The following is a 26243-nucleotide window of genomic DNA, read 5'->3' as shown; positions in this document are numbered from 1 at the left end:
AGTTAGAACCTTCCCAACAGTAAAATATTTTCCCCCACATCGTTAATCACTTTTCACTACAGGCATATTTTTCCAAGATGGTTCAACTTTTGCAACATTTCGACAGCTTTGGGGTCCAGTTAAGAAATGTATCGGTAGGATACTATAAAGGAATGCATTTACACCACTTCATACAGAAACAACATAAGTACTATTTATTTTTGTTAAATATTAAAAGCGATAATATTTTTTATAATACATTAATTGTGGAGAACACGAAAAGGTACAGTTCTGGGTAAATTCCTTGGGAATGTAATGCTTACATTCACCTTTAAATAAAAATGGGGAAAAAAGTCTAAATTAAACCTGAAATGATCATCTAAAACAAATATCAGAAAAAGAACAAAAATGCTGAATTGAAAGGCAAGACCAGAGCCAAGGGCAGGCAAAGAGTTAAACATTTTGTGGGGCAAAATTAAAAAGTTTCACATTTTCAAATGCAATAAAATAAATGGATTAATTGGTGTTTTAACCTTACTTCCAGTTAGTCTGACAAAAATACATTGTAAGCACTCATATTAAAAAAATGATTTATTTGCTGGCCTGGAAGCATGTTTGGTTACGTATACAGCATACATTGTACCTATTTGAACATGTTTACTGAAGCAATAGCAATTCAGTATCTTACACCAGTTTGAGGAGCCTGTGCTATTGATTGAACCCAACAACCCTCAGGGCACAAGGTCCTCCTCTGTGCCACACTCATAGCACACTCAAGACTCATACCAATACATTTGCTATGCTTTTCTGGTGTAGTTGTGAGTATATTAATGTGACTAGCTAATAATAGAGCAAAATGGTTTTGCATCACTTCCAACGTACTTTTAACATAATCATTGTTGTATTTGCATTTATTCCCTTCATTATATTAAACAGTCCTGAGTAAAATACAACAGTGGGAATAAAGCCATAAAAATAATTTGTTTAGGTTACATCTGATCTGTGGGGAATCTGATCTGATGTTTGTAGGAAAAACAGAAGCAATGAGTTGTAGTGAGGAGCTACTCTTCTACTCAAGTCTTTGTATTAACCAGTTATCTCTAAGAAAAGAATCAAACAGGATCAACAGTTCATAGACTGAAAAAATCCAGCCTTAGATGCATGTATCTACTTCACTTATGTATCAGAAATGCACACACACACACATACACACTGCTGTGCAAAAGTCTCCAATGAATTTTTAGTCTGTTTAGTCCTAAAACTTTAAAAACGTGAAGTAAAACTTTTAAAATAGTGAGTTATCTCAATGTTTTTTTCCCATTTTTATGTAGTAACAACTCGGTAGTGTACTTCTTATCCATGTAAGAACATACACACATTCATGGAATGGAACTCCTGAATGTGTTTAAGACTTTTGCACATCAGTCTATATACAAGTATATATTTTGCAACCGTTTTTACCCTGCACCCTGTACAACAATTCTATCATAAGTTATTTGCACAGCAGTAAGCCGTGCCCAGTTACAGAGGAAACCTGAAAGAGCAGCGGAGGCTGGAAGAAGGTGTTGCTGGGACAGTCACATGGCCTCCTGTTTGGTGATGGTGGGCTGAGGGATGGAGGTGGGTTGTTTGGGTACCATGGCGATAACTCCCGGGGCCAGTTTGTAATGCTCCGAGCTGGAGCTGGCCGGGGGGGACGGGAGCGGAGTTTCGGGAGTGGCTGCGGGAGAGAACATCACAGCATCCACCTGATCATCATCTTCCACTAATCACATCTTCAGCAATCGGTGAGTAAAAATCGCAACACCAAAATTATTGATCTCATCATATTTGTAAAATATTGTGAAAAATTAAAAAAAAAAAACATGTAAAAGAAACAAAGTACAGAGATAGCATTTGGCTGGATATGGCCAGCATTTGTAAATCTGATATTTAAGGTCCATTTGTCTGTGTATGTGATTTGTACAACTAAAAACTTCCTTGGGGTTCACTTTCTCTAAAGATCATACCACATAAGACTATCAAACAGCTATAAGAGCCTTTTCAAGAAAGTACAACAGATTTTATGAGACCTATAAGCCAGATTTGTCGCTCTGCTGGTAAAAGTGAATTGTTCAGCTCAATTTTCTTTCCAGCAACTTTAATATATTGTATTTAATGCCCATACAATGTGTGCTGCTTTTAACAGCTGTTTCTTAATGTTACATGGGCAGATACTCACAGAGCTGACCGTTGTGGATTGGAGTCGGCATGTTGTTGCTAACGATGATGTTGTTGCTGAGGTGGTCCTGGACCAGGTGTGGATGCAGAGAGTGAGGGGTGTGGTGTGTTTCATGAGTAGAACCTGAAATAGCCATGCACAGGTACACATTCAAGATCCATGTCTCAACAGCGCCCTCTGTCAAGCATGTAGGCAGATGCAGGTGTGACAGGCAGGGAGAGAAAGCATACAGAGCACACGCTCAGGCTCAGCGGGTTTTCTGTAGCTCCAGAGAATGCACTTCAGCGTTCAAGAATATTTTATCTTTTACTCTTCCTTTGCCCAGATTCATTTTGGTCTGAAATACTGTCGTACACCATTCAAAAAACAATGGGAGCACACAAATAAATTGCTATGAATGTTCTCACAATTTGCATGCCACTTGCTGACATGTCCATTACCCCTGCACTTCCTAAAATCAGGGTGTAATTATCTGATTTCTTGATTTCTTTTGAGTGATTTTCTTTTCGTTTTTGCCTCGACAGAGACATTCTTTCTTGAAATGAATAAAAAGCATTATGGATTCAAAGCCTAGTCTGGCACAGGTCTGGATTATGATTCTTTTCACATTTTTGGGTCAGTCTTTCAGGGTCTCGGCCCAGAGCCTCACCCCCCAGCAGCATCTCCTGCAGCAGGTTGTCTATCTTGGCCAGGCCGAAGAGCTTGACGAACTGGATCTGCTCGATCATCTGCCAGGTGATGCTCTGCAGGGTGGGCAGCAGCAGCAGCAGCTCGCCAAAGCGCCCCCGCGAGTCGTACTGCCGGTCATTGATGTAGTCCTCCAGGCTCACCTGCACCTGGTAGCGCATGCGCTTGATCTTGCCCGGGTCGCTCAGGCCTTTGGCGTCTGGTGGAGGAAGGTGAGGAGCGGGGTCAAAAAACTCTCTGAAGATAGAACCTTTCAGCCACCTCAAATTACGTTAAACCATCCTCATCTACTAAAAGGCACTAGGGTGGTTATGTGATGAAATAAAACCTGCCATACCTCTAGTCCAGGGTGATGGTGTATATTTGCTATGCCCAACTAAGCACTTTCCCTGAGGTAAATTATCAAATACAGTACCTACAGACATTAAAGTCAACTGCAAGTGATTAATAATCGTTAATTGTAAGGCTGTATGCCAAGGTGCCCTGTAATTATATTGCCAGTATTGTACCAAGCAGTAAAAACTGAACCTCAAATGGTGGTGTTACATGACAGTGTATTTTCTGCCAAACCCTACTAAATAACCATTCAACAGTAATACCCTGTCATATTATGACACCATTTATATCTAGTGGCATTCTTTGAGAGAGAGAGACAGCCATTGAAAGTTTTACCATCCTAACATGCTGTTTTCATGTTGATGTGAAATAGTTTGAGGTGTCAGTTATCACCGTACCTGGGTCGAAGAAAACGATGGCCTTCAGACAGGCATATTCGTTGTCGTCTATCTGAAGCTCCTGAAATGGCAGGACCAGCTCGTCCAGGATCCTCACTGCCACTCGACTCACTTCTAGCTCAGGGCAGTTACGGGGAATTATGTGGTCATTTCCTGCATTACAGAGCAAGAACAACAGCTTGGCGCTCAGGAAGAACTGTCACTGACAGTCACTCACATACAGGCAAATACATTTTTGTAAGTATTTCATTTTTATTATGCTAAATATTACAATTCTATGCAAGATATTGTTTTATTTGTATTCAAATGTCGGCTTAGGCTTTCTCGCCGCCTCCAAACTCTTCTCAAGACACAGGGTACAGGGTTTGATAGGACTACAGCGGTGTAGTGATGAGGTCATTTGGCTTGCTGCCAGAGGGTTCCTTGTTGAAGCCCTGGTATGACACTTGAGATAATCTGATTTGGATTGGTAAATGATTCACGCATGTATATGGATTGTGCATCAGATTTCAGCTGTTTAAACCACTCTGAATAAAGGTGACTGCGGAACAGTAAAAGTAATACTTTAATTGATGTTCTCTTACCCAACAACAGCAGGTCTTTGAACAGCACTGACCGCTTCGCTACTCCTAGGAGGAGATGTTCACCTGCATGAGCACGCAGTAATGCCACCTGAAAGAAAGAACACCTGGTTCAATTCCCAAAACTGCATTGTTACATAGACCAGGTAAAGTACCTGTCAAATGTTTACCTTCAACATAATATTAATTAACCATAATATTTATAAAAATAATGAAGTGGAATAAAATAACTCATCACGCACAAGTTATTTGAAAGCCTATTGAAAGTTTGAAAGTTATTTGTGCTCCTAGGGAATCAGTATGAAAACATGCTTTCTGCTTGCGTTGCCTCTGCCTGCTGTTACTGAGGCACCGCAGTGCCAGCTGTAGGGAAGATTTACTGAATGTAAAGCACAGCTGCTCTTTGAGACTGAAAGGGGAAAATAGGAGGTTTGGTAACCCAGAGGTTCTCCCAGAGGATCCACCTGTTTTTGCCTCAATTAACTCGGCATCCACGAATCAGTTACCAAGCCCTGTTTATCAAGACGTTAATGATTCTGGACATTCCCGGGAAAGACTTAACCACAAACCAGCTCAGCGTTTTCTGAAGGGAAACACCAAAATACATTAACTACACAGGATGGGGACTGGCAGACACGGGGCCACCCTCCCATAAACAGGCCCTTTCCATGCAAACTCTTTCCATGGATGCTAATTCATTCAATGAAGGCCTCTTGCTCAGAAGCTGAGGACTATTCAACTATTCACTTCCATTTCAGTCCATTTAGCTTGAAATGTCATAGGACAAATGAGGTGCAGTAATTTTGCCAAATTTATTGCGCTTCTAAATGCCGCTTAGTTTAAATCTACAGCATAGTGCTGTAATGACAGAACGGTGACAGAGGACTGCTTGAGGAAGTTCAGACGGGTTGGGGACTGCTTATCTCTGGGTGCAGATTAGATGTATTCAAGAGATGTCTTCTGCGCAAAACCATTGTATTCATTTGTCCATTCACTGTACTCACACCCGCAGTTCTCACTGTTTGATGAGTCCGGAAACCGCAGCGTGGCTAATGTTATGTTGCAACACTGTGGTATAGCAGTGAGGCAAAGGGCTACTAACCAAGGGGTTGCTGGTTCGATTCCCCACTGGGCCACTGCTGCTGTGCTTGGGCAAGGTACCTAACCCAGAATTGCCTCAATAAATATCCAGCTGTATAAATGGATAATGTGAAGTTGTAACCTATGTAAGTTGGTCTGGATAAGGGTGTTTGTTTGTTTCTAAATATCAAAAAAGGGAAAGCAATGTAATTACAGGTAATTAAGCCACAGTTTTCTCAGTAAATATCCAGCTGGATAAAATAGTAATCCGTGTAAGTCACTCTGAATAGGAGTATCTGCTAAATGACAATAATGTAATGTAATGCTTGCTGAACTCTGGTACCACACAGTGCAATATGGGTATGAATGGGAGCCCTTCTGTTTAAAGGTACTGTCTGCCTTTAAACAAAAGGGGGGCGGCAGTGTAGCATAGTGGTTAAGGGGCAGGACTCAAAACCGACAGGCTGCTGGTTTGATTTGATTTTGATTCCTCACAGGGGCACTGCTGTTGTACCCTTGGGCAAGGTGCTTAACCCACAGCTGCCTCAGTAAATAACCAGCTGTATAAAGGGATAACATTGCAAAAAAAAACCTGTAACTGATGTAACCAGATAAGAGCATTTGCTAGATGCTAATAATGTAATGTAATTCCCTGATTGGCTGCATTGCAGTGGCTCGCCTCACCTGGTCGTCCAATGGGAGCTCACAGAAGGCAGGGATGTACTTGGCCCACTCCACCAGCACCAGCAGCTGCTGCTTCATGGACTCGCACACGTCTGTGATGGCCGCCATCTTCTTCGCTCGGATGTCGCCGTTCAGGATGGGTACTGGTGAGGTTATCTGCAGTTCCACAGACATCAAAAACAACGGCTGGGTCGCTCAAAGAGCTGAAAGACTCAAACCTAATGCCTGATTCCAGTACATCAATGCTAATGTTCATGATAAGGATTTGTTTAGGAAATGCTGATTATTGGGATATTGGCATGTGGAGAACATGTTAGACATGTGACATTGTCCTCTCAGGATTGACCACGGAAAGCCTGGTTGACATCTGGCATATTAAATATGTGCAGTAGAATCACTAATCTTCAGGGTTTCTGTCTTCAGCAAGAAGAACAAAAAGGGTTGATACAACAAAGCTAAAGCTAAGAAGCTAAAGCAATACACAGACTGTTGCTAGCCTTTAAAGCTAGCTGCAAAGTTAGCATGTTGAGCGCATTAAAAGAGATATCCTCATCATCATCTTGTTGGACAGTAGACGTGTCTGGTATGTCCGTGTGTCCTCTCATAAGGATTGACAGTTTACCTGTCTGGACAGAGCTTCTGCCTGGATGAGGGCATTGATGGAGGGCAGACTGCTGTCTTCATAACTGGATCTTCTGGTGCTGATTCTGTCTCTCTCGTTCTGCACAGCTGAAGGGGGGAAATGGAGCAATTTGTTAAATTCAAATTCAAATCCACATCCAAATTCAAATTCAAATGCATGGTGCATCGTACACAATGTCATTGTCTTGAAATGACCTATTAACATGATATTTACAACAGAAAAGGGGTGGTTTACATTAACTTTCCAAGGTTGTGGTGTTTTGGCCTATTAGGGTTTCATGCTGTTATGATGCTTCAGAAATGTTTGTTCAGCAGCAGCCAGTCACAGACCTTAACATGCTCTTCATCGAACATTAACTAAGTGCTACCCGCTGCCATCATAGCTAGGACAGCGCTTTCAATCAACTCTGCTCCTAACTCACACACGTTTTGACTGAATTAAAACCCAGAGTCCTTGTATGTGCAGACAGACAGATTGATAGATGACCTTCTTTTTTCATGCCTGCTCGGAAACATTTCTTCAGTCTGCAGTATCGGCACTGATTCCGCTTGTCTTTGTCCACAATACACTGTCGGTTAAACCTGGAAATAAAACAGAAGGCAATGTACTGCATGTACAGAAAAGCAAATTTGTAAAACCAAAACGTCAAATTAAGTTAGACCTGAAATACGTTTGTGTTGTGACACTGTAAAGTACAAGGCTGAATTCAGGTAATGGGAAAAAAACATGCAAAGGAATCAGAAGTTTAATTTATTCCAGTCAGCAAAAATGTATCTTTGATCAAGCATTGAGGTCAGAGCTCACAAACTTCTGGAACTGGTCGCTCTATCTCTAGCCTAAGCTGGTTTGGGAACACACAGGCGCCGCTGATCTCAGGTCAGTAAAGGAGACCTGTCGGGCCCTCACCTGCAGGAGTAGACGTGGTTTTTGCGGACGCTGCGGCGGAAGAAGCCCTTGCAGCCGTCGCAGCTGGACGCCCCATAGTGCTTCCCCGTGGCCCGGTCTCCACAGATGGCGCACAGGCCTCCTGCCGCCAGGTGACCACCAGCATTCAGGCTGACACTCTCCGCAGGTGAGGAATCTGAAACCACAACCAGGAGGAGCCGCACATCAGGCCACAAGAATGTTCCGCGAAACAGAATTCATTCAGGAAAAATTCCTAATCCACTCACAAACATATTCTCTAATCACGTTAAGTGCAGCTCACTGACAAGGGGACACTCTGAAAGTAATGCATCCCCTTTTTAGTTGATCATTCCCGAAGTTAATCCATTGTAAAAAAAAAAAAAAAAAAAATACAAGTCCCAATAACATGGTGAAATTTAGAGAAATTGTTTTCGTTGAAGAAAAACCCATGTATAATGTTTAACGCACTTTATTTGGTGTTGAGGGAGTGAGGTGCAACACTCCCAGTAAAGGTAGGGGAGTGAGTGTGGGAGACAGATCAAAGCAGATAGGAACTATACCTTGCAATATTTATATTGGTTCAAAAATTTCACTCATCAGATTGCAGACCTTTTAGTTTCAACCAAGTATTGATGATTGCACCATTTAGAAGCAAGTAACTCTCAGTGAGGCATGCAAGCTTACTGTTATGGCAGGAGAAATTTGTTTATCTCACAGAGACAAATTTCCTCTGTGGCAAGTTCTGACTTTTTGAGGACCGTGTGTCCTACCCTTAATTAGTGTACATAAGATACCCCAATTTGCTGTGTTATTTAACCTTGATAGCATTGAAATTGCCTGGTATTTCTTTGCCACAGCTCAAGACCAAGAACACCTCGCAATTTTGCTTGATAGAACAAAGAAGGCATTCCTTTGAATTGTTAAGTAAAATTTTGTATTTTCTGAAGATAATTCACAAAGTAGTGAAGAAATGAGAGTGACAAAATTAACTCAGAAAGTACAAGGCTGTACGTATGTGATGAGATGTTAAAGCTTTGCACCAAACTATTTTTGTCAACTATCAAGGGATTCACCCATTACTTGCTTGTCCTCTTAAGCTTCTGGAATTTTCATGAAATAAGAAGATAATTATTTTACCACAATTGACTTTCTCTGGTCAAACAACTGAGTTCACACTCTATTCATTTCAATTTTTAATGGTGGAGAGGTGAGCTTCAACAATGGCAACTGTGATTGCATTAATTGATAAGATGATTACATTCAGGATGATCAAAGGGAAAAGCAAATCAACATATTTAAGCTACAGCCAATTGGCACCAATGCTAAGAAATTTCAATGCATGCTTTGCTTTTGAGACAAGATTGTATCAATTTGAGCTACCTTGACACAGGCAAAATGCATAACATGCTTTGGGTATTTGTTTAATGAATTATGTAACTTTTAAGACAATCAGTCAGACAGTCAAGTTAGTCAGTCAACAAGACCGTCTTCTCTTGTTCAGTCATTATTTTCCAGGGTTAATTACTATTCATTTTCATGTAGTAATGGTCCTAACTAGTTCCACGTTATTCACCAGTAGATTTTTTTCCCTCATAAAAATAATTTAACAGTTAAGCATTACACTGTTAGAGCTGACAATAACAATAATTGAAGTAAATAACATGATGCTTGGTAGATTTTACAGGTTCCAATTTTATAACCTAACATGCACTGAATGGAAATAACATTAGGGTAATATGAGCATAGAATCCATTGAACACTGAAGTTACTCTCTTTGAGCTGGACCCTGGAGTTGGACGTATGGGAAAAGCTTTTACATTCCCAAAAACTTGGCATCCTCTATCAAGGAACTATGGGACTGGAAGTCTATATGTACGTTTTTTTTTATTTTGAAAAAGAAGTATCTTATACTATGATATATTGTTATATCTGTAAGCAAAAAAAATCTGAATACTAAATATTTTCTTTTTTAAAAACTGTCCCCACAAAATATAAAATCCAAAGATGCGACACACGAATGAAGAATATCAAGCTGAGTGAACCATAGTGTTTTTTGCATTTTGCTAAATTGTGTCACGGATGTAAGCACTTTACTTTGTAGCCCTATTAATATTTGAAGTGATAACAAATAATAAAAAAAAACAATAACCCACAGGCAACCAAACTTCCAATCACCAAAACCATGCCAAAGTTCAGAGCTGAGCTCCCCCAGCAAATGACTCACCCGCACCCATAGTGAGCACTTGCATGTTTTCAAACTCCAGAGTGGTATAGGCCGGGTCCAGGGCCTCGCTGTAGTCTGCCATGTCCATGTCTGCCAGCACTTTTGACAAACGCATTCTCAGCGCCCCGACGCTGGGCAAAAAGACTTGTCTGTGGGGATGCGTGTGACACCCCCCCCCCCCCCCTTTCTCACCAGCCCCTCCCTCCCCGCTGGTGAACACCTCTCTGTGAGGTTGGTGTCCTCCGGTGAGCAGGGGAGTGGAGCCCACTAGTGACTGGTGGAATGGGCCTCCTCCCTGGCCTCTCTTCCTCAGAGGTGGGGAGCCTTGAGTGGGTTAATGTTTAGTCCACAGCCCCCGGTGGTGAGTCAGGACTGTGTATCTGTGAGATAGCAGAACTGAGATTTCCCTCTGTGTCCCTCTCTCTCTTCTCTTTGATAATGATAATCATACAGTTTCAAACCACTGTTATATCACTACGTGCTGGTCGTGCAGCCTGTTTTTTTTTTTTTTTTTTTACCCGTTGTCATTGTCTGAGTGAAAAGTGTTTTTCTGCTCAAACATTCTTTGCAGTAGACTCCTGAGATCAGGTAGAAGCCAGGCTGAACATGTTTGATATGAACAGCATCTTACTACACTTCATACACTATACTTTCCTATTGCTCAGCAATGAGAAAGAGCTGCTTATTTGTCTGTATGATTAATATTATTATATCATGATAACACAACTAGGAAATGATATTGAAATGCTACCTTAATAATCATCTTGAATTGAAAGAATGAGTCTAGACATGGCGGAGGCGATTTCATCTGAGACAAAAGTATGACTATGATATCTCTATCATTGAAAAAACTCAGTATGTTAACCAAAACAATGCTTATCATAAAATTTCTTCAATTCTGCATATGAAAATCTAACAAAAAAAATCTAACAACTTCACTGTGCAAGTAGAGGAGGCATAGCAAAAAAAAAAAAAAAAACCTGGCAAACATTCTCTCTTTTATTTAAAGAAGGGAGAGAGACTGTACAAAGTGATAGGTCAATGATCTTTGGTGCACAGAGACCTCAGAGCTGTAAAGCCAGGCTGGTGAATTTGATTGCTTTGATATCGGCAAATAGATACCGGTCCATTTTGACCTGGTGAGGCTGGAAGAATTTCAAGTGCAAGGAGCCAATATTTCAGCTTGATCACCATCAATAAAATCCAGGGCGGCCAAAACTGGTTGATGAAACAAACACCGTAATCATAGAAATTCCCACTGGTGGGATCCAAAAAAAATACGCTACAGCTGGGTAGCAATATAGAAATTGAGGTAATGTTGCTAGTCTTTATTAATGGGTTTAAACCATAACTGTCCTGATGAAACCTTTGAGGTAAATTGTTGTCATTTAGCAGATGTTCTTATCCAGGGTGACTTACAGTTAATATTTATTTATTTTTTACAATTTTTACATGTTATCCATTTATACAGCTGGACATTTACTGAGGCAATTCTCTGTTAAGTACCTTGCCCAAGGGTACAACAGCAGTGCCGCTGTGGGGAACCAAACCAGCAACCTTTTGGTTACGAGCCCTACGAACCCTATCCTAGACTGCCACCCCCGTTGTTACATGAAGAGAATTCTCCTTCTCCATGTCAGATAGCAGTACAGCTAATAACATGCATGAGTGTTTAAGACATTTTGTTAGCTTATGTCATAACATCAGTCAAAGCAGATACTGTTTCCACGGTTGTTTTTTTTTTTTTGCTATTGATAACTTAGTCAATAGTCTTCACATTGATACAAAGGTAAAATGATGAATGTGTTAACTCCTTCCTGCCTCAGCGGCCTCACACCCTTTAGGTGCAATAAAATCCTACACCACAGGCCCTGCTAAAGCTGATAAATAAGTGGAAACTGTAAGCGTAGGATTGCCCATGCCTATTCTCTACTATATCGCTGCCCATAGCTCCTATCTACCTGAAGGACTAGAATCTTAGAATCTGAAGAACAGCAATGAGGGGGAATGACTCTCCTTCACGGAGTATATCTTATCTTTCATGTCATTAAATACCCTATCGTCCCACACATCTTAATTTTGCTCTGAAGTCATGAGAACAGCAATACGCAGCTCAATAAAATGCAATCTGCAAGGTTAAGGCTGTGGCTAACTATAAAAAGGATAACGCGTCCTGATAGCTGCTCTCTGATTGTAATGGGAGACATTAACTCACCAGCTCCTGGACATAAATAAAGGGACAGTGCTTCTCTGAGCATCTCTTCAGTACATTGTGTGTTTTGAAAATAAAAACGAATTAATTTACATTACTATTATATACCAGACACAGAGTGACTTACATAGGTTACAGGGTTTTTGACAATTTATCCATTTATACAGCTGGATATTTACTGAGGCAATTGTAGGTTAAGTACCTTTCCCAAGGGTACAACAGCACTGACCTAGCAGGGAATCAAACCAGCAACCTTGCTACACTGCTGCCCCTTTTCTTACAATTTGTTACAATTGTATGCATATCTTCATCAAAACAATCAACTCCAACTGATTATCACCCCTTTTGCATTGTCCCACAGGTATCCAAATTTGTGAGCTGAGCACAATTCTAATCAAAGTGTTGAGTTAGGTATGCAGTGCCCTACAACCACTCTTGTCCCAATTATTTTGAAAATGAAGATAAAATTAAAATACAATTTACCAAACTTCATTATTTTCAACTATGTGTTTAAAAAAAAGAGAGTTTGAGGTAAAAGACGGAAAAAAACGGAAACTACCGTATACTAAATCATTCCCACAGTATACTAAATTCCATCACATAGTTATAGAAAAGAACTTAACTCCTCTTCGCCTTAAAGCAGAGTTAGTTATTTTCTTTTACAGGGGGGCTCTCTTAACCAATATGTGGGTCACCAGTGTGCTGTGTCATTAATGTGAAAGTTCACTTAACTTCTTTGTGTCTAATATGATTTTGTTATAATGTATCATATCATGAAAGTGATCTGTGGGCCTCATACACCAAAAGACATAAATTAAAGGTTAGGTTATGAATCTGTACAGTAGCTGTGTTTCTCTGCCCACTCTGAAAGCTGCTGATGTTTAAGAGCCTCTCAGCTTCCATGTATGATTATCTGAGTAACAAAGCCAGTGGATGCAGGGTTTAGTGCGGTTTATGGCTCTGGCTCTAGGTTCCCGGGTTCACAAGCCATATTTAACATGACATCACTGTCTTAGCATGCTGCAGATGCAAAATGCACACACTGCAACATGCCTGTAGGAGTGTATGCGACTCATTTTCACAGCCTCCATTTTCATGTTGTCAATAGATTTTATTCTGATGTCCAGCTGCTGGGGAGGTAACCCTTTCCCATGATGCATTTGGGGGGCAGCAGTGGAGCATAGTGGTTAAGGAGCAGGACTCGTAACCGAAAGGTTGCTGGTTCGATTCCCCACCGGGGCACTGTTGGTGTACCCCTAGGCAAGGTACCTAACCCACAACTGCTTCAGTAAATATCCCACTGTATAAATGGATAACATTGTAAAAAAAAACTAACTGATGTAAGTTGCTCTGGATAAGCGTGTCTGCTGAATGTACTGCATTTTTGCAGAATTGGTTTTAAAGTTGTTGTTTTTTTTGCCACTTTAGCCTGTGAGTATTTTGTGCCACATAAACCAGTGGTAACATGGTCCATACTCTAAGGATCCACTTCCACTGGATCTTTGTCATGTACTGACACACACTTTGTCCCTTAGCCACATGGCACATCCATTAGTTTGGGGGGTTTGATTAGTAGACGTTGTCTAAAAGCTCAAAAATTCTGTTGATAGGACTGCCTTTATTATTTTTTATCATATTGAAAATGTTACAAATGTGGGACAAAATTGGGTTGTGCTAGAGTGTGAGGCTGATGGTCATAGCTCGGATGATGCAACATTTCCCTCAGTTTCTGGAAGTCAACAGCTTTATTCTGCACAGGTTGTTCCTTAACTCTAAGACATGTTTCACTGCTCTGTGGAAATACTTACAATTTCTCATTTGGATGAGAAAACAGAATACTCTCCTCCCTCCTCAGTCAGAACCTGACCACCCAAAAGGAGAGAGGGAAAACTAAGCTGTCAGGCTCTGCATGATTTTTCTTTTTTTTTTTTTTTTTTGGTCAAGAAATACATGAATACAGGTCAAAGAAAAGGATTTGTGCATGGGTAGACATAAATGCTCTCTGTACATAAAAGAGACAGAGACATATATGAAAGTAACAGTTTCTTTTGGAACAAATCCTCAGCTCTTAAGCAGATATTTATTTATATCATTATATTACATTATTGTCATTTTTGCAGATGCTTTTATCCAGAGCGAATTACAATTTTGTCCATTCATACAGAAGGGTATTTACTGAGGCAATTGTGGGTTATGTACCTTGCCCAAGGATGCAACAGCAGTACCCCAGCAGGGATTCAAACCAGCAACCTTTTGGTTATGAGCCCGGCTCCTCAGCACTACACCACACTGCTGTCCTGATCATTTTATTTTCTAGCCGAAGTACATATACATGTAATTTAAAGCAAATTTTACACTTTATTCAGAGACGGATAACTCTTTTGTGATATATAAATATCAAAAGTAATAGTTGCATAATTTAACTGATTTGGTAACTCAAACATAAGGACATAATGCCAGAGTGGTTAGACTGTTTCTCCTGGTCTCATTCCATATGCAACTCATGTCACTCGGCGGACAAGTTCTGTCCTAGGATCATTCATCCACTTTGCCCGGGGCTAAAAGTCAACAATAAAGGCCTCTATTTCCCCTTCTGAAAATTCAAACTCCAGTTTGTGAACAAAGTCCTGTCTATCTTATGCATAGGAATCTCCGACCACTGACCAAACTCCATTTCAAACCACAGCCTATTTGTACTTTCCCCTGAAAGATACCTTTTCATTTCGGAGGCATGATCAGGCTGGAAGGTGGAAGAACCGCAAACTAAAAAACGAGTCAGAGGGAACGACCTCGGAGATTGAGCGGGCCTCTCGGGGGACTACCGAATATGGAATACATTAAGGACTGCTATTCCTCTCAGAAGGAGCCCGTCTAAAGCAAAACAATCCATTTTATGGCTTGGATGTGTTTGAATATTGATAAGAGAGAAAGAAGCACAGGGACAATATGCTTGCCGCAGCATATTTGGAACCAGTAAAAAGCCTGCGCAGCCTAGCTCTGGTAGATGGCGGAGATACGTGAGTATGTCACGGAGCAAGACCTTGTCAACAGATAACTATCTACAACGCCATTCAGCTTGTGCAAGCCCAGCTTGGCTGCTGCGAGAATGTCAGCGCGATACAGGTTTTCTGCTGGAAATATTAATCTGCCCATTTAATCTCTTCTCATATTTGAATCTGTTCAGTTCTGTCTTTCGCAACCGTCGCAGGGCTGTATGAGAGCCCTCTCTTTGTGCAAGAAGGCTTCCAGAACATGAAATAAATGGTGTGTGTTGAGAGAGTCCAAATAAATTTAACATGCGAAGCCGCTCCCTGCGCAGTCAAGTGTGTGTCCACCCTGCCAAGGTCTCACTGTGATCACGGATTCGATTTTGAGTAAATCAGTCAGAGGGAGAGCACTGTCTGCTAGGAATGTCTCAGAGGAGACAATGCAGTAGAGAGCACAAACTCTGAGGCACTGTGCACTGTTTTGTAGATAAATGGGGAAATGTGTTGCTTTGAGCCCAAGTCAAGCTTTGGAAAGCCATGTTTGTGCTGTTTTTTATTGGTCTATGACTTAGCAGAAGAAAGTGAAAGTACTGTGTCACAAAGGAATAAATCAATCCTTACTCTTTCCATCATAAAACTGTAATTTGTCTACTATATTTGTCATGGTAAGATATCTAAAAGCTGATATAACGATTAGATGTAGGAAAACCCAAATTTAATTGGTCAGTTTAATGTGTGACCAAGATCTGGAATTCTTGACCATCCCACAGAGCTATAACAGGTGAAATTATAACTGTATTAAGAAACTGGGGGTATCAAGTCATTGCCTCTGTGCTGACTTCTCTAGATCAGTAATTTGTATTACCTTCAGGTTTATATAATCCGGAATGATTATTTTGGTTTTCTTTTTTGTTTTTCGGGGGAAAACTATCCTGTTAATACTCACTGGGCCATTCTTATGGAGATGGTTAATTAAGGGGAAAGGTTCCAAGAAAAAGCATCCCAAGGATATCAAATTTGTTTAACCTCTTTTCATTGTTTATCAATCAACCGCATTTACATGCAGATCATAATACACAAATATTACAGAGGCCTGTTCCTTCCACCATACTGTGCTGTTGGGTAACTGTGTGCTGGGGGCTATGCTGGAGCTGTGCCTTCCAGCTCATAGGGTCAGAGCTCCAGACCAAAACACGAAACAGCGGCATGATCTGGTACCCAGAGGGCAGGTCACCAGGCTCACAGTGCCAGGCAAGAGTGTAGGGTATGATTCGGCTGGGGATTGAACCCACAATGTTATGATTCACAGTGAATACTTTGATCACAAGGACACTGAACCAGTTGTATCCATTTTCGTGGTCTTGGAGCTAGAGTGGCTGCCTGTCATGTAACGCACACTGTATGAATCATTTGGAAAAATAAATCCCAGTGCCAGCTCACAAAGTTTTTCCATGTAGGTATTTGGCCAATAAGTAGAATACAGTGTGACACATCTCCTTGTGGACCTATTGTTGCTACAATATATTATCATTAGTAGTGGGGGTAGTGTTAGTGCTAATACAGGAATTGTAGTATTGATCATATTATTTGAATTTGCCGACTGTGTTGTTTTAGCCCAGACGCCTCTAAAACATAGACAATTTTAATTTTTGACCAAATGTGTATATTTCTACACATCCTCTGTTCCTGCCATAAACTAATAAAACCTCAAGTAGCCTTTTGTACACTAAATGAGTAAACAATTGCGTCAATAAACTCTTGGATCAATGTGTTCTGTAAATCAATCATACAGCGTGATAACGCTCCCGTAATGATTAACTGCTGTTTTTGCTGAGAATTAATGTAGACTGCAGGCCAGCTCTCATCTCTGCCTGAGGGTTATGGACAGCTAACCGGGCTCTCCCCCGTGAGTCCCTCAGCAAATTAACGGAGGTTACTTCAGCCAAAATAGACCTATTTTTTGAGTCTGTCCTGAGGAATTCAAGAGAATAACCAACACAACCCTCTCTCAGATCTTTACTCTTTCAAATATTTAATCTTTACATTCATAAATTCATCCAGGTGTGGTGAGAGACAGAGATGTGTAGTTTTACTGGTTATTTAGCAGTTGGACCTTGTAAGACAGGCTGATAGCACATTTGTGAAGTTCCCCACAAAATCTAAAATCAATACCACCCCAAAAACGTTACACATAGTACAGCAAACTTAGTAACTCACAAACATTTGACCATGTGACACAAGCTGTCATGGTGTTTGATATTCAGTGGATACTCTGATTCCAAGTGTCATGTTCCAAATATGAAATTCGGCAAAAGTTCATATCTAACCCTGTAAATGTTTTCTTTACCTTGTCTTACTCTGGCTAATTACTCCTAGCCTTTAAGGTAGTTCTGCCTCATGGGCCTGCAAATCAATATTTTTTTGCTTTAATTTTAAAACTCTCAGAAAATACAATAATAGCCTTGTACACCAGTTGCATTAAATTGAGTTATTAAAATCATTGTGTTGATACAGTAAAACTGCTGAACTATAAAGATGGTCTGTCAGTGTATCTAATATAATAGTAATATTAAATGAATACATGAAGGCTTGGGAGGGTTTACAACATTGATAAATAGCGCCACCTTGTGGACATGAAACACGTGACATGCAAAACGGAAATACTCATGGTTACAAGTCACTTTTGATTGTGTTGATCATGTAGCACAACTGGAATGTGTTAGACAATAAATTAACATGTGTAAACTAATACATTAATGACAAAGATTAATCACTGAAAACACGGGATATTGGTTCTTACTTGAGCTTTACAATAGTTCTAAAGTGGGATTTTCTATCACATTCATAAATGAACATTTCTTTTTTTCCCCCCTGCATGAGCACACCCTTATTTCTGACATGCCAAATTCACTCTTAGTTGCTGATTTCACTTAACTTGAGCTTCCATGTATTAGTTATGATGTTCTTTTGCCATCTTGCTGTTTACCTAGGACCCAGGGCATGTGATATTATGATGCTTTAGGCATGCAAATAAGCATCATCTATTCAACCAAAGAAAATGACATGAAACCTCTCATGGAGCTATGCAGGGCAAAAAATACCTGTCACCAAAATTACATCAGAATCAATTAGAAATAGTCCAAAAGAAGTCTCAACAGCTGCTGCTTCGAGTTGCTTAAGCTTCCCAGCTCTCTTTCTCAAAAAACTATTCCAATACATTATTCCATCCCCCTGATAAAAAGGTTTGTGTTCACACACTGAAAATAATAGGAACTCAAACCTGATTTGCATATTCCACATTTACTTTGTGTGAACCTAATAAAATCAACAGTATCAAATGGTTGGCATGAGAAAGCTTCGCTCTCTGACACAGATTTGTTGTAACACTATGAGTCATAAGCAAAGAGACATTTTCCATTGTTCACTCATACCTGTTAAAGTGTGCAATTCCAGCTAACAATATCAGTAGTATGAGCAACAACGCCTGTCATTGTTGTGATACTCATTACTGGGAGTGCAAAAGTGCAAAACTGACCGAGGGCAAAATCAAACATGCAATCTGGGGGAAAAAAAAGATTTATTATAAGTGGCATGCGTCTGGCTTTGTGGTGGTGATGACACATGTGTTGGCTTGTTTGCATTAGTTGAGGGAAGGACCTGTTATTGACACTAGCTGCTGTCCATTCATGCCCCGTCCTAATTACAGCACTGACGCCAGCGTAGGTTATCGGTGGAATGTTCAGCCATTGAGACTCTGCTGTGGAATCATTCAGTGTTCTGCACAAACAGAAAGGTTCCAGCTCTGTTTCCACTCCCCCCCAAGAGATCTCCACAGTCTCTTTACCGTACCTGTGAGGTCTGATTACTGTACACCAATTAACCCTCATAAATACAGCAAACGGAAACAGAAGGCCTTTTCTGATGAAGGGCACCTGTGCGATTACAATGAGAAAATAAAACCCAGGAAAGGTGCTTGGATGAACAAACCCAAGTGTCTGTAAATCTGCCTGTGAAATGCGCTGTTACTCAATGTGTGCTTAGGATTGTGTGCACTTGCACTCCTGGTTCTTCTTTCAAATACCTTCAGATTTTCTCCAGTTAGTTATTCACGTCACGTCAAACGGTTCATGTAAAAGCAACTTCTGATAAATTTTGCATAATACAGGTCCTTCTCAAAAAATTAGCATATTGTGATAAAGTTCACTATTTTCTGTTATGTAATGATAAACATTAGACTTTCATATATTTTAGATTCATTACACACAACTGAAGTAGTTCAAGCCTTTTATTGTTTTAATATTGATGATTTTGGCAAAAAAGTAAAGAAAAACCAAAAATCCCTATCTCAAAAAATTAGCATATGTCATCCGACCAATAAAAAAAAAGTGTTTTTAATACAAAAAAAGTCAACCTTCAAATAATTATGTTCAGTTATGCACTCAATACTTGGTCGGGAATCCTTTTGCAGAAATGACTGCTTCAATGCGGCGTGGCATGGAGGCAATCAGCCGGTGGCACTGCTGAGGTGTTATGGAGGCCCAGGATGCTTCGATAGCGGCCTTAAGCTCATCCACAGTGTTGGGTCTGGTGTCTCTCAACTTCCTCTTCACAATATCCCACAGATTCTCGATGGGGTTCAGGTCAGGAGAGTTGGCAGGCCAGTTGAGCACAGTAATACCATGGTCAGTAAACCATTTACCAGTGGTTTTGGCACTGTGAGCAGGTGCCAGGTCGTGCTGAAAAATGAAATCTTCATCTCCATAAAGCTTTTCAGCAGATGGAAGCATGAAGTGCTCCAAAATCTCCTGATAACTAGCTGCATTGACCCTGCCCTTGATAAAACACAGTGGACCAACACCAGCAGCTGACATGGCACCCCAGAGCATCACTGACTGTGGGTACTTGACACTGGACTTCAGGCATTTTGGCATTTCCTTCTCACCAGTCTTCCTCCAGACTCTGGCACCTTGATTTCCGAATGACATGCAAAATTTGCTTTCATCCGAAAAAAGTACTTTGGACCACTGAGCAACAGTCCAGTGCTGCTTCTCTGTAGCCCAGGTCAGGCGCTTCTGCTGTTTCTGGTTCAAAAGTGGCTTGACCTGGGGAATGCGGCACCTGTAGCCCATTTCCTGCACACGCCTGTGCACGGTGGCTCTGGATGTTTCTACTCCAGACTCAGTCCACTGCTTCCACAGCTCCCCCAAGGTCTGGAATCGGCCCTTCTCCACAATCTTCCTCAGGGTCCGGTCACCTCTTCTGGTTGTGCAGCGTTTTCTGCCACACTTTTTCCTTCCCACAGACGTCCCACTGAGGTGCCTTGATACAGCACTCTGGGAACAGCCTATTCGATCAGAGATTTCTTTCTGTGTCTTACCCTCTTGCTTGAGGGTGTCAATGATGGCCTTCTGGACAGCAGTCAGGTCGGCAGTCTTACCCATGATTGCGGTTTTGAGTAATGAATCAGGCTGGGAGTCTTTAAAAGCCTCAGGAATCTTTTGCAGGTGTTTAGAGTTAATTCGTTGATTGAGATGATTAGGTTAATAGCGTGTTTAGAGTACCTTTTCATGATATGCTAATTTTCTGAGATAGGAATTTTGGGTTTTCATGAGCTGTATGCCAAAATCATCAGTATTAAAACAATAAAACACCTGAAATATTTCAGTTGGTGTGCAATGAATCTAAAATATATGAAAGTTTAATTTTTATCATTACATTATGGAAAATAGTGAACTTTATCACTATATGCTAATTTTTTGAGAAGGACCTGTATATGTGGCTGAGGTTCTATCAATGATGACTGGGAGTCCACAGTGGTGGAACAAACTAGTTTTGATCCCCTGGGGATGAGATGGGTAGGTTGGCCAGGTTTGTCCATCTTATTATACACCAGCGACCCCTGCTGGTTAATCACATACCCACAGTATAAAGCTGTACATGAAGTGTCTTCCTCCAATTTATGGCAGTGCAAGCTTGGCATGAGGACTGGAATGTGAGAATAAGCGTGTGTGTGCGCGGGCGTTTTATTCAAAAAAATGTTAAGGCTTAACCCATAAATGTTGTCAAAAAGAAAAGCTTTTGTTTGTAGTTCCATTTCAATGGGCAATTTTAGCCTAGTAGTCCATGTTAAAACATGCCTCACAGGCATGACAGACACCTCTTGTGGGTACCAAAATGTCCGTGAGGTTGTCTTTGAGGACCACTGATGCAGATTATGGCTGTGAGAGTTAAATAGCTCAGTCTCAGCATTGGTAATGAAATTACTCTTCTTTATAGTAGACATTTCAACAGATCCTATATTTAGGTCCTATATTTAAAATGCATGTGTAATTTTTAATGTTTGTAAAGCACTTTTTAAATTTTCAGCTCTTTCTTGTTTATATATACTTGAAGATAGTTCATAGTAATGTTAACTATTTAGTTACTGATTTTTCATTAGGTGCAAATTTTGTAGTCCGTTCCTTTATCTAGTTAGTTGGCAACTGGGTTGATGGTTTGTTTGCGTAGGTTAAAAAAAAGAGTTAAACACAGATTACAAGAAAAACAGCATTGTAACATATAATCGACAAAAGGGCTCAACCTGAAGATAAACAATACAAATCAACTCAAGCCAGTCAGTTTACACAGAAGTGCTTATCAGGACATGTGAGATCAGAGCTGGAGGCCAGATTTACGATATGGTAAGAGGAAAGGTCTGCATGAGGAGCAGTGAGGAGCAGTCTAAGGGGATCGGTCCCCAGAGGCCAGGGGAACATGACTGGGCAGAGCAGTGGGCAGGCTCTTGTAATGCAGAGACCTCATAGAGAAGCAGTGAGGTGTAGTGATGAGGAGCAGGGCTCCTAATCCAAAAGGTTGCTGGTTCTAATCCCTGCTGGCCTACTACTATTGTACCCTTGGGCAAGGTATTTCACCTACAGTTGCCTCAGTAAATATCCAGCTATACAAATGGATAACATAAAAACTGTAACCTATTTAAGTCACTCTGGATTAGAGTGAATGCTAAATAACAATAATGTAATGTAATGTAGTAATCCACACACCGGAACACACTCGTTAAGATGCTTTAGACCAATCAGCCTTTACGCATACAGTATCTCAGTTCAGAGCAAAGTTGTCGCCAGGAGTGTTATGGTGGGTACTGTAAGTGAGGCTGCCACAGATTTGGGGCACACCTACAGTGGGGTGCAGATCTTGGGCTGGGGACTCTGGAAATGGTGGAGCCTGAGGGTGCATGGATTAGGGGTACTATATTTAGGCGCACAGCGCACCACATTTTTAAACCAAACGTGGCCTTACCTCAGTATCCAGGGAATGGACACGAGGTCACTGTAAGTGTCTGAGACAACATGACAGGTCGATACTCTCTCTGCCTTCTGTCAACAAGGTCCTGTTTGTTGACCATGCTAGCGAGAAGTTTCTATGGTACTTGTCTGCAATAAAAGCTATGTGAAGGGCCAGTGCTGTATAACTTGGTCATAAATAACAGGGTTTTTCAATAATGTGATGGACAATTAAATTTGAATTATCTAATGACAATAAGAAGGAGGAGAAGAAGGAAAAGAATATCATATTGTTAGATATGTTTCCCAGGGTGCAGGTTTGACCGTTATCGATTTGTGAAGTTTTAAAATATAAAAAAACTCCAGGGTTTTCAGCTTTGCCATTTTTGCGGTTATAAATGTAAATCTCTAAAGGCATAGCCAGGATTCAAGCTGAATCTTTTAAAAATAGTGCCGCTGTGGCCCAACAGAGATAGACGACGCCAGGAATCGGGGGTTTCAGCCATAGGCTGTAATGTGGGATACCTGTGCATATGCAGAGACGTTTAGGCCCATAATTACAAATGCATGGTTGTGACAATTCAACCACAAATTCTTTCCAGCAACATACAGTATATCAGTTACCCCTCTAAGATGTGTGGGAGGACTGAATGATGCTTAAAAACTATAAATCTATCATGGTGCTGGTGGCAGGCCACCTATTTACATCGGAGATGTAAATTTTTACCTGTAAAATGACAGCATGGACTCCAACACTGTAAAGACCTGCACATTTGTTTAGTCATTCAAGTCCATTTACTGTTACTGTGAGAGCTCAACATGTGTCTTTTAATGAGTAGTTACCCACATCGTACAATGACCTGAGGCATACACAGACTGCACAGATAAGTAGCAGCAGGCTAAAGACAGTCTTGCACATTGACTCCAACGATTGGGGAGAATTTAAAGCATGCGACTGTTGACAATATCAGGGAGGAAGTGTGACTGTTATGTCATAGAGCTCTCTCACTTTTGGGATCTGATGCAACTACTACGTCACAAGTCTCTCTCACTTTTGGGATTTGAATTCAACCCTTTCGCCCTCTCCTGCTCCACCTGGGCATGACACACCACTCCAGATTTCAACGGCAGCACATTGGTGGTGGGGAAATGAATAGAGAAAGGGGAACTACAGAAGCGTCGTTTCTCAAACAGCCATAGCTTCACTACTGACGGATTTATTGGAGGATCATAAATGTACCTTGCCACGAATAGAGAGGAGTGTGGAGAACAGTACTTTCTGCTCAGAATGTGTTCGCTACAGAATGCGTTTGCCAATCTGATCAGGAGAGGGGCTGCAATCAAATCCCTCTGATTGGCTCTGGTCTCATGTTAGCCTTGGTAAATGCTTCTGATTGGTTGTGGTTTCACATTAGCCCCAGCAAAATGCCTCTGATGGCACAGGTATGACATTAGCCCCAATGTCCTCCTTCTTGACACTAATAATCATTTCAGTGCTTTTGGTATGAGTGAAAGGCCTCTTGATGCCTTTGCCAAGATATGAATCAATTGGAAATGCTACACATGCAAAAAATATGCAGTAAATCCCTTTCCCCAGCCAAAGGAATGCAAACAAATTTTATACCATGATGATACAATATACAGCAAAATGAATTACTTTCTGTCTGTGATTTTTAATTAACACAAAGGAAAAACACATCAGTTTTTTATGTACTTCCCAATGCTGAGATTCGCTTTGAGACTCTGTGTCACTGTATTAATACATAAAATGGAACATAGGTCTAGAGCAGGCAATGATACTTAAAGCAACTGAAAAATGGGATATCCTACACATTTCAAATTAGTTTGATAGGAGTGATGTTGAAACTTAAATTCTGTTTTACATGGATAGAGCTGCTGTTTTGTTTTGAATGAATATAATACACACCTTCCCTAACATCCTAACAATCAAATGTGTTGTTTCACTGGTGACAATTCCGTTTGCATCATTCCATTTTTTATATTTGATATTGTCTAGTGAATATTTTACAGACGCCAATTTCATTTAGCTCATATTATTTTAGAGATGGTTGATTCTGTACTGTAATTCAGTTATTTTACTTGTGCATTAAACATGATGGAAACCCAAAAAAAACCAAGAGAGAAAAAATAAACTAAGAAAATATGTATATGGCAAACGAAATACACTGGGAAGAGTTTTATTTAATTGTAGGAAATAATAACAACAATAACAATAAAATGTTAATTGCTTTAAAGGCAGTACTCAGAATTTTGTGCTTTTTGGGGGTCTTTCTTTCAAGATTTTTTTTTTTTAATTTTCACTGTCCCTTCACTTTTTCCTGTCATCACAATGGTAATGTTTACTTTGCATCATCTGATTCCTTTCTCAACATTATTGCTAACACCTTATCTTTTACTCATCCAAGCCATCATCCCAGAATCACTTTAATAAGCTGAATTCTTCAAAGTCTTATGCAGCATTTTCAATCCGAATTACATTATATAAACACAGAGACAAACCGAAAAACCGTCCCTGGTGGGATAACGTGAAAGTAAATGAGGCCTCAAAACACTTTTTTTTTAATGCAGAAAGATTGTTATATCTGACAATATTGTATTGGTGTATTTATAACACGGTGACTGCATCATATTATGTCTCTGTGTTTTGGGAATATTTGAATATTATCTGGACAACAGGGGTAATAAAAGAAAACTAGGCTCCAGTGACAGGTTTGTCGTGGCTCAGAAACAGTACACATACATTTGTTATTCACACAATTTACATACACTCCAACTGGCATTGTATGTCATTTAATAAGCACCTACACTTTGAGAGTCTGGTCTTCTAAACTAATACTATAAACGTTTTTACAAATCATCTTGTTTGGTCTTCTGCTGTCTCCCAGATCTCCCCTTCACACTCATGTGGATGGAGTATCCCCAGCTTCCATTGTGGTTACGTGTTTTTTGGTTACATAGTGCGCTTTGTAATAGCTTTAACCTCTCCTAAATTGATGATGATGATGTGTCTAACACCCACAAACATGGATGCAGTGTTTTCTCCACCAGGTGGACAGCCGAAGACAAACAAATGCTCCTCTCCCATCTGCACAAGTTCCTAAAACATCAGACTCCTCAACACAAAGCTAAAAGCTAAAATGTAAGTATTTTTTTTTTTTTTACAGAACAACCCGTTCCAAAGTCTCTTTCTTTTCAATCCAGCTCAGCGCAAAAAAAAATAATTCAACACAGCAAAAACTCACCATATGGAGTGTCCATACTCGTGTTGACCTGTGAGTTAACATTGACCATATCTTTTCGCCTCTTCTTCGAAACTGGGGTTTGTCTTTGGCGTACTTTTTAAACGCTGTAATGTGTGAAATGTAGCAGTTTGGCCCAGCTTGCTTTGCTTTGTGGAAGGTGTTGTTGGCGCAAGGTAAGGCCCGCTCTCCTGCTGTTATCTTATTGATTTTCCTGATCTGTACAAATGTGGGTGGAGAGGTTAAACAGTAACCAGGCTCTTATGGAGACCAATCTATATGGCAGCCGTAGCTATAGCAACAAGAGAATTAACATACAAATATACTTTTACTGTCATTTGTTTTTTTTTTTTGCTTTGGTCTTCATAATTTGTTCACATTTATTCACATAAAAGACAGGGGTTTCAACACACTCTTTGGGATATAACCCACACCACGAGTAATCCTATTTCTTCCCCTGCTACACTCATTAGCCTGATAAAGGGTGACGTTTGCGAGTGAGTTTCACTTTTGGTTTTTCTGTTTAATTCTGTGGGTGCCGAATATTTAAACCACAGCGGACTTCACACTAACAAATTTCCCGGGGAAATATACATAAAACTGGCGCTGAAAAAGGTTCAGATAGGCGCATACACAATCTCTCGTTCTGAGGTCTGCAACTTGAGTGTAACTTACACTAACTGGCCTTTCCATTTGTTAAAATATGGTACCACTTTACATTCAGCATTTCCGTCAAGTTAGATGCTCCTAAGACGTTCATCAGCA

General features: G+C 40.4%; 1 protein-coding gene across 2 annotated transcripts; it reads right to left on the bottom strand.

Annotated features, from left to right (window-relative positions):
* Window positions 1-1240: 1240 nt before the first annotated feature.
* Window positions 1241-25644, bottom strand: LOC118779694 (hepatocyte nuclear factor 4-alpha-like). 2 transcript variants are annotated; one of them, XM_036531894.1, is made up of 10 exons: window positions 25482-25644; window positions 7516-7690; window positions 7096-7190; window positions 6589-6695; window positions 5967-6122; window positions 4206-4293; window positions 3622-3774; window positions 2850-3086; window positions 2201-2323; window positions 1241-1699 (listed from the first exon to the last, which is right to left on the bottom strand). In XM_036531894.1, exons 1-10 carry the CDS (start codon window positions 25528-25530, stop codon window positions 1557-1559), a joined length of 1326 nt encoding a protein of 441 aa, XP_036387787.1. In that variant the 5' UTR covers window positions 25531-25644; the 3' UTR covers window positions 1241-1556. The 2 variants fall into 2 exon arrangements, with proteins under 2 accessions (XP_036387787.1, XP_036387786.1); XM_036531893.1 differs by lacking the exon at window positions 25482-25644 and adding an exon at window positions 9740-9873.
* Between the last annotated feature and the right edge of the window lie 599 nt (window positions 25645-26243).

This window comes from Megalops cyprinoides, chromosome 6, assembly GCF_013368585.1.
Source record: "Megalops cyprinoides isolate fMegCyp1 chromosome 6, fMegCyp1.pri, whole genome shotgun sequence".
Classification (NCBI taxonomy): domain Eukaryota; kingdom Metazoa; phylum Chordata; class Actinopteri; order Elopiformes; family Megalopidae; genus Megalops; species Megalops cyprinoides.
The sequence above is the reverse complement of the archived record's forward strand: the minus strand, read 5'-3'. Positions and strand labels throughout refer to the sequence as shown.

What these genes read in the sequence shown, in the direction of transcription:
- LOC118779694 (XM_036531893.1), bottom strand. Translation starts at nt 9,854, where the DNA reads ATGCGTTTGTCAAAAGTGCTGGCAGACATGGACATGGCAGACTACAGC. An exon ending in AACCACGTCTACTCCTGCAG is followed by an intron (nt 7,191 to 7,515) that starts GTGAGGGCCCGA and finishes TTTTATTTCCAG; the next exon opens with GTTTAACCGACAGTGTATTG. An exon ending in AGCAGGCATGAAAAAAGAAG is followed by an intron (nt 6,696 to 7,095) that starts GTCATCTATCAA and finishes TCCCCCCTTCAG; the next exon opens with CTGTGCAGAACGAGAGAGAC.